This window comes from Besnoitia besnoiti, chromosome II (assembly GCF_002563875.1).
Source record: "Besnoitia besnoiti strain Bb-Ger1 chromosome II, whole genome shotgun sequence".
In the NCBI taxonomy this organism is placed as follows: Eukaryota; Apicomplexa; class Conoidasida; order Eucoccidiorida; family Sarcocystidae; genus Besnoitia; species Besnoitia besnoiti.
In genome coordinates, this window is record NC_042357.1 from 4435060 (window position 1) to 4448004 (window position 12945).

Consider the following 12945-nt stretch of genomic DNA (forward strand, 5'->3'; position numbering starts at 1 on the left):
TCGCTTAAAACGCGTTCAATGCAGGGGGCTGTCACAGCCCTTCGCGGCTTCGCTTCGTATGCAGTGTGCACTCAAATCTAGGGAGAGTTTCGGACTTTTCATATCTGTGCCGCAGAGGGAGAATGCAGTGACGTTTGTTGTTTTGTCACTTTTGGGCAGCGTTTTATCTTAAGCAGTTTGAGCATGAAGTGTCTTTTGCCCGAAATGGCGCATGCTAATATACATGCACAGAAATATGCGTGTCCATGAATGGATCATTCTTCCGTTGGTGGTACTGTTTTGGTTGTGTCATTCATATTTCGCCAGCTTCGTCGCTTGTCAAGGTGCTTTGTTCTGGCAGAACGGGCATCATTCGTGAGATGCAGGTTCTCGGGAGATCGGGGGCACGCGCCAGCAGCGACAGGATGCCAGCGGGCGCCAGTGCGGGACGTGTGCGAAGGACAGTTTGCCTGACGCATTCGTTGGCCTCCAGGCGGTGGGAGAGTCCCCTGCTTGTCTTCGTCTCTTTGGCCTGCAGCCCAGTCAGGTGCGAAACGGAATTGCGCAGCGTTCAACTTTTTTCCGTGGTTTTCTGCAACCGATATGCCAGCGAGGGGCGGCGGGTGCGCACCGTCTCGCCAGTGGAGCGTCCCTACCGTTTGTTTGTGTGTGGAAACGACCTCTCAACACAGCCTTGAACTGCAGGAGTCGTGAAATCCGTTTAATATGCAGCGCTGGTCCTGTGTGAAAAAGTGGAGGGGACAGAAGTAACCCGCGCAAGAGTGTGTCGGCAGGCTCTCCGTGGGTCTCGCGAAGCAAAACAGACAGACGCCTCTGGTTCAGGGATCGGTGCCTGAGTGCGCGATGTGCGCACTATCTCTGTTTCCCGCTCCGATACCTCCCTTAAAACCGGAAACCGCTCGAAACGCTGCCGCCTGTCGGACGTTTTCTCCGTCGCCAGCGCTTACGGCTGAAGTGACGACGCCTGGAAGTTACCCTTGACACTCCACGCAGACGAATATATATATATATATATATATATATATATATATATATATATATATATGGGCGTTCGGCTCGTTCGTAGGAGTCTTGATATAGGTACATCTAAATATGGGCCAAGATACCGGCATGGCTAGCAGGTAGGCAAACGTGCAATGTTTTTCAATTTTTTGAGGTAGCAGGCGGGACTTGAGTCCACATTCCGCTTTTTCAGCAATCCTGGCTACGTTGTCGCCTTCATTTCTTGTGCGGCAGACACACGTACAAAGGGGGAACCTCTAAAGTTGTATCCTTGTTGCCCCGTTCAGTCGAAGAAAGTAGGCAGAGAGACACGCAGCGATGCACGCGGCGAAACGCCGCAAGCAGAAGGACACAGGAAAGTAGAAAGAAGAGCGGAAGTTGAAACAAAACAAGAGAGGCAGGGAGAAGAGAGAGGCCCTGAAAGAAAAAGCATGTCGAAGGACTGATAAACGAAAGGGAGGACGGCCAGCCGAAGCCACCAGAAAAGCCGGAGACGCGAAGGCACTCTCAGCCTCGTTCGGTTCGCCACAGCTCACAGTGCAAACTGGCGAGGCGACCCACAGGGGAAGAGGTGCAGCGATGCACGCGTCGAAACGCCGCAAGCAGAGGGACGCAGGAGAGTAGAAAGAAGAAAAGGGAGAAGACCGGAAACGACGTGGGTCGCCCCTGCCCCCCAGTCGTCGTCCCTGTCTCAGTCTTCCCTCTCTCCTTCCTCTTCAGTTGCCAAACTCGTCACAAGAAACCGGCGCGGCGGGCGAGACGAGGAAAGACGAGCGGCACACGAGCGGTGCATTCGATCTCAAGAAATGCGTCGGTCGACATAAACGCTTTTCCACGTCCTCTCCCTGCGTCCTCTGTGCTTGCCCGCCTTGGGGGCTCGCCCGCGGACTTCGTTGCCTGTGGGAAGACTCGTGGTTCCCACGTTTTTTTCAGGGCCTCAACCGTCGTCATCGGCAGCCATGCCAGCCATGAGAGAAGAGAAGAGCGAAGCCAGGCCGCCAGAGGGTCGCTGGACTCTGCCGATGACTCGTCGCTCGATCTCGCCCATGTACTTTGCGAAGGTCTCGTCGCGCCGCAAGACGAGGTGGTATCTCTGCTTGAGCAGGTCAAAGAGCTTCTCGCTCTTGAACTTGCAGGCGCAGACGAGGAGATACGCGAGCTGCAGCGGCGCCGGGACCTGCGGCAGAGCCAGCCATGCGAAATTTCGATGAAAAGCACGATGGAACCAGCGGGGAAGTCGAACACGAAGAAAACATAGACCGCACGAATCGCAGCGAGGAGCAGACGCGCCGGGAGTAAAGCTCAAGATCGACAGCGGCAGCCGGCGGGCGTCACTACAACGCGACCGGCACATGCGAAACTCGGAAAGTCCTGACTCACCTCAGAGGAGTCCCAGTTCTCTCCTGTGCCGTTGAGAATGACTTTTTCTGCCGTTTCGACGTCTTCAAGACACAAAAGGATCAGCGTGAGACGCAGCCAAAAGAAGGGACGCTCGCTCAGGTAGCCCACCTCCTGCCAGTCGCGAACCTGCAAGGCGAATGCAAATGAGAAAAACACACAGAGGCGAAATAAAAGATAGGCCTATCCGCGCACGACTCCGCAAGGGGCGCTGATAGCAAGGGAAAGGGAGCCGCGACAAAATGGAGGCCTTTTCCAAGAACCAGAGACAGAGAAGAAACGACATCGAAGAACGCACGAGACGCGTTCCCAGCAAGTCTAGAGCCAATAGAGGCAGGACAGTGCTTTTCCAGAAAGAATGAAAGAAAGCAAAATTCGGCTTACCATTTGGGACAGCGTTTCGGGATCACGGCAGTAGATCAGGTGGCCCTTGAAAAAATACACAAAAAAGCAGAAAAATTGCGGCGCAACATGAGGGGTCTTCGGTTGCCATCGCACGATTGTAGCATGTGTGTAGCCCGAAGCAGAAAGGGCATAAAGACCCGCGACAATTCTCGAACTGTCGAAAGATGCGGTCACAAGCTTTGCTCTATGCGCAGGCAAAGACTAGTTGTCTGCGTCACTCCATAGCGTGGAAACGGTTTACAGTTTCGGAGTCGCCACCATGTTCTACGCATGCCGATGCCGGAACACTCACAGAACGGGAAGCGGGCACGAAGGGAACATGCCGCGCCGTGCACCTCTACACACTCAATAGAGTGTGTTCAGAATGTATGCAGGGCTTGCACAGGAGACGGGGGACAGAGGCCGGTGGAGAGAGTTTGATAAAGACGGCGAGCCGTTACTAGACATAGGAGAGAACTGAGGTGAGCGTTTCTGTTCCGTTTACTTGCGAGGAGCCGAAGCGCTTTTCCTTCCAGTAGGCATCCGCAGCTGCGCGGTGCAGGCGAACGTGCCCAAATGGAGCCTGAGACGTCCGCGACAGCTTCAGCGCGCTGATGAAAGCAAAACAAAAGAATGGTTTGCGTGGAAAAGAAGACTCGCGTGGCGTCTTTCGAAAGGCCAGTTCGCTCTCGTTTGACAGCCAGAAAGAAGCCACGAGAGGAGGATTGAAATGCCGCTGCAGGCAAACCGATATGAGTAGCTAACTAGCTCCCAGATGGTATATATTGACAGTAGGCCGCTGTGAAGAGGAAGTGTCAAGCTTCACGACAGCGGAGAGGACGATTATAGAAAGCGGTGAATAGTGCGCTAAAGTATGTTGACGGAGATATCCGCGAGAGAAATTTCGGGGCCGTTCGGCACGAGAAGCACACCCCTCTGGCTGATACCGAGTGATTCACGCGCAAGTTTCAGCACTCGTGCGGTGAGTGCGATGCGACCAGAGTAGCAGAGAAACACGAAGAGCGCACGCCTCAGTCACGAGGAGAGAAGACCAGACACAGACCTTTGAGGCACAGCAGACTAACCGGTTGATGAATTTGTATTTATCCACGCCATTCTTGACATCTGCCGCGGCGCACGCGTGGAAGAGCTCGACGATCTGAAGGCAGAAGGACAACGAGAGTTACTGAAACTCGTAGAAAATGCGGGGAAGGAAGGCGCCGAAGGAAGAAGGAGAGAAGGCCGCAGAAGCGACAGAAGACGAACGCCCCGCCGCATGCGTGTGCGAGCCCGGGCAGCGGCACGAAAGCGAGGCGATCCCGAGGGCCTGTCTTCGCCCTGCGCGCGATTTCTGTCTCCGTCCTGTGTGCATTTGACACAACTCCTGCTGCATCTCGCCATTCCGCTCCCGCTCTCGTCTGTTCTACCTGTTCGAGTTGGTCATCCGTCAGCGGGGTGGGCTCGTCCGCAGAGCGGCTCGCTTCGATGGCCTTCAACATGTTCATGCCGAGGTCAACCGCGAGAGCGTCCTGGCCTAGGGCTGAAGAAAAACAGAAGGGAGACAGCCGCAGGAGGCGCTGCTCGAGCCGACGAAGACGAGAGAGTCAGGCGCGCCTCTCTCATTTGGAGGGAGCGACATCGCCCCAGATTAGCTGCATCATCATGCATCATGCGCAGGACTGGCTCAAGAGTTCCTGACGTGAAGCGGCGAGTCGAAGCCGCGCCACCGGCGCCTCCGCAAGCGCTCACCTGCGAAGCGAAGCCCGTAGATGCGACAGAGCTCCGCGGCCTGCATCGCCTCGGTTCGCGCCATATATCTGAAGTAACGGAAGAAACGGCACGGAAGACACGGGCGAAGACTATCCGTCCGCACGCGGCGTCCAGGCGAGGTCGGGGTTCGCGCGACTCTGAAGGCGCACTCTCGCCATCCCTGTCCCCGTTGTCGCTGCCTCCTCGGTTCTCTCCTGCCTCTCTCTCCGTGCTGGTCGCAGAGGAGCTCTGCCCCCCCAAGTATGTACGTACCTGAAGAAGAGTGTGCGCACGAGCTGGTGAGCGTCATAGACGTCTCCAGCTTCGATTTTCCGATCCACGGAGGCGCGAACTCGCGGCGGCAAGAGACTCCTCGAGTCCCGCGAAAGAGGACCCGAGGCCGCCGGCGCCGAGGCCACCGGCGCCGGGGGCTCCCCACTTTCTTTCATCCTGCACTCGAGAAAACTGTCTAGTTGACAGGCCAAGGCTCGCGCGACTGGGGCCGGCTGGACCGTCTAATTATGTGTGTTCAAACAGATGTATATATATATATATATATGAGAAAGAGACCTGCAGAGAAAGACGTCGAGCCGGCCTCAACGACGGGGGAGGCTCGAGAAGACGCCGGGAGACGGTGGTGACAGCGTTGCTGAACCCAGTTGGGACCACGGGGGGGGAGGAGGAGGGCGGCGCGGGCAAAGGAATGGCTTGCGGAGTGCGTGGCCTGTAATCTCGGGGTCGACGTGAAGACTCAGATCAACGCGGTGAGGCGTGGCACCTAGGCAGCACGCAATTCACATGCGAGGCCAGAAGAGCTGTCGCAACGCCACGTGGCGTCCTCAAAAACAAGTTGTCGGTAGAGCCCGTGGGACAGAAAATGTGCAGTTTCAGCATCGAAAGATGTGCGAGTGTGCGTGATTGACAGCCGCCGCGCACGGTCCTCCAGTTGAGCCAGTGGGAAGGAGAAAGCATGGACGAAAACAATACAGACAGAGACGCACAACCGAAGTCGAGCCTGGCAGTGGACGGCGGGCTGGATGTCCTTTCGAGGAGACCCACTGAACTCCAGCGGCACGCACAAGAAAAAGTGGCGCTTGGCAGAACGATCTTGTCGAACGCAAGAAGACTCTGATAAGATTCACAAACGCCCGTAAGGCCTCGTTCAAATTGGAAGGCCCACGGCTTCTGCAACGCGTTCCTCGCAAGGCCGAATTCCGCCGGGAGACCGCGGCACAATGCTCGCGGCACAATGCTGGACTTATGCAAGCTGCTTGGTCGAACGGAAACCAAAGAGAAGGGGCGGAGAGAACGGAAGTACGAAGGAAGAGACAAAGAAAAATCAGCGAAACGAGAAGGGAAGTGCCAGTATTTGCAGCATTGCAATACGCGGCGGCTTTTCCAAGTGAGAACTGTATCGTGACTCAGGGACTTTGCCTAGCAACCTCCGAAATTCCCTCTCCGTCCCCGTCTGCACCGAGCAGAAGCGGAAAAAGCAGTTGGAATTGCTGTGTAAAAAGTTCACGTGAAAAAGGTGTCCCCCTTTCGGTGTGCAGAGCTAACGAGTTGACTCGGCGTAGTAGCCTGCACAAAAGGAAAGTCGCGGGCTTCTCGGAACCCTCGGTAGACGGCCCCCCATGCGTGTGTTGCGATCGTCCTCCTGCAGATTTGATGGTGGCAGGGGATTAGTTGTGGCTCTGAGCCTCAAAGAAAACATCAAACTTCATCTGGAATGTTTTCGTCTGTCTACGCTGTCTGGCCCAGTCACTGCGAGGGGAGATACCGCTAGAGAAAATACCACGCGCACGAGACCCAGCGAAAAGTTTCGGCGCATCTCGGGTCTGTGGGTTTGTGTAACTACCATACCGAAGGAACAACTGCGTTTGCCGCTTGCTCTTATATCTGTATTTCCTTACATCAATTTTTTGAATGCTCAAAGCTTCTCGTGCACGTCGTAAAGCAGAGTAGGGTCGTTTGTATAATGCCGTGTTGCGTTTGCGCTGACGCTACCCAGAGCAAATCATCGGTGGAAAAGATCTGAGACAAGGAGGGAGGTGAGGAGGGGTGAGGAGGGTGTTATTTTCCACAGTGCGGCGAAAAAAAGGGGCTGTTTGTGTCCCCAAGTGGCAAAGCCGAGAGAGATTTTGGGCAGTCTTAACACCCACGCAGAGTGATGCAGCTTCTCTATGGTTCGCTGTGCTTCATCGTCTGGTTTCTGCAAGGATAGTGAGTCTGCTTTCCTCGCTCAGGTGTCCGTTGCCGAGACATACAGTGTACACACTCACGGGTAGTTTTCCGCTGCGGTTCCTCCCAGTCCACCTCCTTGCAAACAACTATGCGGTGACTAACGACCCTTTTGACAGAGCTTTTTTCGGCGCGGTTGCTCATAACGACAAAGCGTCTTTCTAGTTACGACTCCAGAGAGAGGTTACAGGTTCGTCGTCTTCTCTCGATGCATGTGCCTGGTACCGGCGCTCGTTAACCGGTAGAACAGCCCTGGGGTTGACGTCTTCCTGAGAGTTTGACGCAGAAACGGCAGTTCTGCCCAGGTTTCCAGCGCAAGTTGACGGGGGGTCCGGACAGTAACATTTTATGAGTGGGGAAGGCAAGTTTCAGGATTGACAAGACACGCGTTGTTCGTGCGCTTGCGTTGCGGCCATTCCTCGCAACATCGTCCATTTTCAAAGGGTTTTCCGACGAGTTCAGCTGCGCTCGCCACTGTTTTCAATTCTTTGCACATCTGTATCGAGACGAGCTCGCGTGTCTCTTTCCAATCATACACTGCCGAGAGGTTCTTTGGCGCCAACCGGAGCTGCCGCCTCCACTCTCCTGATTGGTGTGTCTCCCTGAAAAGGCAATCCAGGTGTGTTTGCCTGTGGACTAATGGCGGGCCGGCAGTCCCTACGGTCTCAGCTTCGTGCGCTTCACCAGAGTGTTCCGGAGGTTTTCCGAAACCAGGACTTTCTGTTTCAGCAGGAAACTGAAGACCCCGACCGCGTGCTGGAGAGACTGGAGGCTGTAGAAGAGCTCGAGAAAGAACAGCAACGCAAATATCGAGCTGTGTTTATTCCTGTCGACCCTCACTTGGAAAAGGAAATCAACTGCGAAATCCTCAATACGGATATTCGCAATTACCCATGGAAAGAGACGCCCTTCGGTACGTTGCACCTGCATAGTTTGTCGGAAGCGTTGTTTCGTGTGCGGACTCGGGCAAATCTTTCGAAATCCCCGTTATTAGGGGACACCAGGAGGGAACGACGTAGCAGTATTCAATTGTTCGGTGCCTGCTTCCCCGCCAAGGAGCAGCAAGAGAAAAGGCGCCGTCAGACGGTGCGTATAATTTGTCAGTTTCCGGCGGCGGCGGCAGCAGGCAGGTGCGCGTGTGGTTTCTGCGTGTGACTTTGCAGGGGACGTATACTATTCGCCACGGTACAGTGACGAAAGGTACACGTACCGCCATGTGATTTTGTCACGAGGCGTCCGCAAGGAGGCGGAAAAACTAGCATCTACAATGCCAGGTACGGGGAGCAGTCTGTGTGGAAGCACACACACGCGAGGCTGTATTCAGGAAACACGAACCTGAACGTCGTCGGAGCTGCTACGTGGAGACAGTGGGAGATGCCATGCATCGTTAGTTCTGTGCTTGGCAATGAATGTGGCGACGGTGTGCAGATGGCTTGCTGACGGAGGACATGTTCATACACTGCCTCGGCATTGCCTTGTCCCCTGGGTGGACGCACTTTATGTGTTTCAACCGGAAGCTGAAGGAGCTTATTTTGCGGAGACCACGAGAAGATGACAACCCCAAAGCCAGAGTATCGGCGAAAGTAGACGGAGCGCCAGGGGAAGGCGATGAGGTAAGGCCTTGAAGGTGCTTCAAGAATTTCTGTGTGCGTTATTACAGCCGTGAAGTGAAGACGACATCCTTCCGTGAATTTCTGGGGCGAGGAGGTGCTCGCTCCGCGCTTAAGATAGCGCCTTGTGAAGGCACATATTCTAGGCTCGATGCAGTTCGTTCTGTTCGCAGGTAGATGTCGACAGCGACGATGACACTCAACCCGGAGCGAACCCGCGACGCGCTGACCGTTGGAAGGCGAGGGCAAGAGGTATCTGCCGGAACGCGGATGAGAATTGTGTCACCGCCACTTTTCATGAGAATGCAACGGCGGGAGGGCGGACAGATTTAGACGCGGAAGCGCAACCGAGCGAAGATGTGAGTCGCCACGAGTCGTGTGAAAGAGACTCCCACCCGGAAAAGCCTGTTCCGGTGTCGTGCCCCCCGTGCATTAGCCAATCAGCAACAGGAAGAAATCTTCTGCCGTCGTCTCGGAGGCCTCAAGAACGGAATATGGATGGGAGCAGTTCGTCAGATTCCAGGCCGTCATCATCAACTGATAGTGCGAACCTCGGAGCTCGCACAACATGTAGGCCCACGAATGTCTTTTCCCCGTCGAAGGCGCAGGGTCGCGAAGAGGAGAATTCTGAGCAGTGTCCGACCTCCAGTCAGGATAGCCAAACCGTTACCATAGCGCGGGTTCCAACCATGTACAGCAGTAGCGTACACAGCGGCGTGCCCGTGGAGAACAAACTGGGCATTGATGGGGCGCGACAGAAGCGCGAAAGGGAGACAGACCCGCCACGGCGGCCGAGTCAGGACGAATCAAGGCCAAAGTGTCAGCGTGCAGGAAATGTTGCTCCCCTCTAAGTGTGAGTGTTACCTATGCAGGCGCAAGCGTGCATACTTGTTCTCCACTGTTGGTTTTCCGTATCGTCTGAGAAGTTCCGCAGTTTTGCCGTGGCGTTCCTCCATTTGTTGCCTGGGGGAAACCATTTCTAAGGCAGCAACTGCGGCCTATCAATGCTAGCAACGCGAGTATTTGGGTGCATATCTACCGAGCATTTTCTAAGCCATCCGTAGGAACCTTGAATTATTTCTGAATTTGCATCTGACTTCTTTGAAACATTTTTGGAAGGGTCGAATAAGAGATCGGATCCTAGTAGGGAGCTGGCTGATTTTTGGACTGCTGAATCATTCAGGGGTATTAACGCGTGGCCATTCAGTGACAGGGGATCCACTGTCACGCAGCTCTGTAGCCGATTACGCAGTAGTTCGTTCCGCTGCGATGTTTGGCACAAAGCGAGTTGAGTCCCTCATCGGACAGACGTTTCCGCTACTGCAGCACGCGTCACCGCCCACCCTCCCCCCCCATCAGGTAGCCGAACATTGTAGCACACAATTATCACGCCGCATAGTCACATCGTGCATGTGACGCTGCTCCACTTGGTAGCATCTTCGCGCCGCCGTGCCTCCTTGACAATTGGGCAGGCAACGTCCGGCTGATTTACGTGCGCCGTGCGTGCTTCACGGGTTTCGGCATCGCAGTCCAGGCTCCCCCGGGAGTGTGTGTATTTTATCCATAGCTCAGCTTTGGGCAAGAGTGCAGTGTCCCGTGCGGCCACCTGTACGCGCAGAGAGCAGACATGCAGATGCACAGCCATAACTGAAATACCCCCCCCCCCACCCTCTTCCACCTCGCCCGCGAGTATTTCCAAAATCTCTCGTTGCAGCACGGCCCGGTGTGTGTACGAAGTGGCGTGTAGGTACAGCGCCCCGTCATCGCTTGTCGCCCTCACCACATTAAAGTTTAGTGGTTCCGCGTCTGCACTAGAGGTGTACGCTGATCCGACAACGCCTACTGTTCACAATGGGAAACGAAGCAGCAAAGCAGCTCGGTAGCCGCCACCGGGAGGAGGGAAACGAAGTGAGCATATGACAAACGCAATCCCTTGTGATCCTGTGATTGAGATGACCATCCAGACTATTGGTGAGAGTGAATGGGATCCGTCACTATGGGAGGGATTGGCTGATATCCTGGAGACGTCTCCGTCTAAGCAATCGGACGGATCCCAGATGTGGTGCCGCTCAGAGTTCCGGCGTTATCAAGTGAGGATGCCACTGGCGAAAATGCGTTGCAGTTATCAGGCACGCAATGCAGACGAGTAGCAGCCCTGGCAGCAGGTCCATTGCAAAACTGATACAGCTAATGGATGGCTCTCCGGCAGGTTGTGGAACGAGTTCTGAGCTTCCGCAAGGTGTAATGCAGTCCCCTTACTTGCTCGACACTCATCTACCACGAGGGAGGCTCAAAGTATTATCAACGTTCTGTCCAAGCTATCCGCCACCGGTATGTCTGAGACCGCCCCGGCGGAACCACTGGTCCCGGAGACTCTAGTTTTGCAGCAGGGAAGAGAAGGTCGGTTTTCCTTTCAGCGAGGCAGACGAGAAGTATCATCTACGCCGTAACATAGAATATGGAAGCAGGATGAGAAATCGATGCTGCACGCCTCCCCAATCAAACAGCAAGACGGTTCCTTCCGCTATCAGTGGCCGCTCTCCCTACAAGTGGCTTACAGACGCACCGCCAAGCAACGGTCTTCCAGATGCAGAAGAAAACAGCGGCATCGAGGTTCCCACATGTGCTACGACTAATACACAGAAATCGGATCATTCGTGGAACCAGAGCAATGCCAGGGATGCTGCCTTACCAAACGCCGATGCAATGTTTGGTGATACGGACAGTGTCCCAATGGAGCCAGCGGAGGACCAGAAGGTCAATGTTTCGCTGGAAAATAGCTCGCGCAGAACACCGAGCATCCTTCCAAGGACTTTCTCACTACTCCGCTTCAACAGGCGGATAATTCACTCGGCGTTCTCTAAAGGCAGAAACACTTCGATCCACACAAGGCCATCTGAAGCAGATGGGAAGCACCAGCACAGGGGCTCACACGAGGACACCATAGTTAACAGATGCCGAAACAGAGGAGGACACTTGTCCCACGTAGCGTCGGGGCGCTCTCGATCGTTTCTACATGGAAGGGGTCGGCCACTAGACTTCAGCCAGGTGGTGACTGACTTACACCGGCAAGAAAACAGGAAACGCGGTCGTTTTGTGCGGCATTTTCCTGGAGCGGGCCGTCCCTCATCACCGGCATCTTCCCGGGCTCTCTACAGAAACGTGCTGCGAGGTGACGCAGTAAATCTGGTGAGTGGGTAATCGCCATCCTATCAAACGTGCATGCTGTCACACTCTCATTCTCTTTTCAGGCGGAGCCTCTATGGAGACGAATCAAGTATTATGCACGCACGTCCGCCCTTGATATACATATTGTGCGCAATGGGACGTGAAACAGGATTTTGATCCGGAAGTGCTGCGGTTCAGCGCTTGTTTGTGAAATCGGTTGCCCTATTCGTATGAATACTACGTCGTTTTTCGATCCCGTGGAAGGCTGTGTGCATGCTGCCATCGTATATCATGATCCGGCGAATTGTGCATACTATCACTGTCGAAATGTTACGAAACCTGGCTGCGAGCGCGCGTTGATCTAGGCAAGCCATCCGCGTGTGCGGCGGTTCATCTTTAGCCCGTATACGCACATCATTCGGCTTGAATTATTAACGATCCGGACTGTTCAGGCAGCCACCCAGCCTGTCTGTCCCGGTTGCGTGGACAAGTAGCGAACGTTCCTGCTCGTCTTCCGGCCTCACCAGTGAAGGTACGTGCTAGGAATAATACACCGCAAGTAGCGAACGCTGATTCAGGCCTCTATTGCGCGAAGACACACCATACATTGTTGCATAGCGACGGCAAAACTGCCTTCGCCGCCACGATGGACCAACTGTTGTGGTCGCACGCCAGGACGGTCTAACGGCGCAGCACAGAATGGAATACGGGGCACACAGTCGGACAAGTACTAGCAACTTCCAAGGCCTACACGCTTCCCTGTCAACGCCTGCTCGCATCACCGGTGCAACTGCGCGGTGATCCAGCCTGCCCGATCCCACTGTCAGGGAAAACCGAGAGGATATGCCAACAGGAGGTACATCCACAAGTAGTGGATTGTGTATACATCCAAACAAACAGCAAGGAATTGCCCACGGCGCGAACTCTGCTCAAAATCGACTTCTACGCGGACAGAGCGCAGCGTACAGGCCACCGGAGGACTAACTACAGGTGGCCTATTTCTGGTCCCGGCCAGAAATCCGCAACAGTAAAAAAAGAATGAATTAATGCACACAAGTCCTCAAACACAACACTGTCTCGAAGCAAGAAGATATCAAACTGTTTCTTTCCTTGGGAGGCTCCATTTCCCCACCCCCCCCCCCTCCCCCCCCCGCGCGCCCCAACACAAAAACGATGGCTTCCTAAGAGGACAAAAGCGCCTTGACGGCTCGCAGAGTCTATGATGCTAATTACATCTTGCAAGACATATATAATAGTCATCTGCACTTGATTCTCACATCTATATGACGCACGCGGAAGATACATGGAAAGGAGTGAAAACAATCTGCTTCATCGCGCGAGTTAGGTGTCAACATAGGTCTTGCCCACTGAAGCGCCTAACCCGCACTACTGC

The 12945-nt window shown here is 54.7% G+C and overlaps 2 protein-coding genes across 2 annotated transcripts; one reads left to right on the plus strand and one right to left on the minus strand.

Moving 5' to 3' along the window:
* Positions 1–1939: 1939 nt before the first annotated feature.
* BESB_039770 (putative edge expressed protein) lies at positions 1940–4982 on the minus strand (the record flags this gene model as incomplete). The annotated part of the gene is made up of 8 exons (XM_029362563.1): positions 1940–2179; positions 2383–2529; positions 2785–2829; positions 3290–3395; positions 3870–3943; positions 4212–4324; positions 4534–4601; positions 4807–4982. The coding sequence occupies 8 exons, from the start codon at positions 4980–4982 to the stop codon at positions 1940–1942; spliced, it is 969 nt and encodes a 322-aa protein (XP_029221528.1).
* Positions 4983–7413: 2431 nt separating this feature from the next.
* BESB_039780 (cyclin-dependent kinase regulatory subunit protein) lies at positions 7414–9235 on the plus strand (the record flags this gene model as incomplete). Its single annotated transcript, XM_029362564.1, has 4 exons — positions 7414–7687; positions 7938–8048; positions 8203–8387; positions 8558–9235. 4 exons carry the CDS (start codon positions 7414–7416, stop codon positions 9233–9235), a joined length of 1248 nt encoding a protein of 415 aa, XP_029221529.1.
* Positions 9236–12945: the final 3710 nt, after the last annotated feature.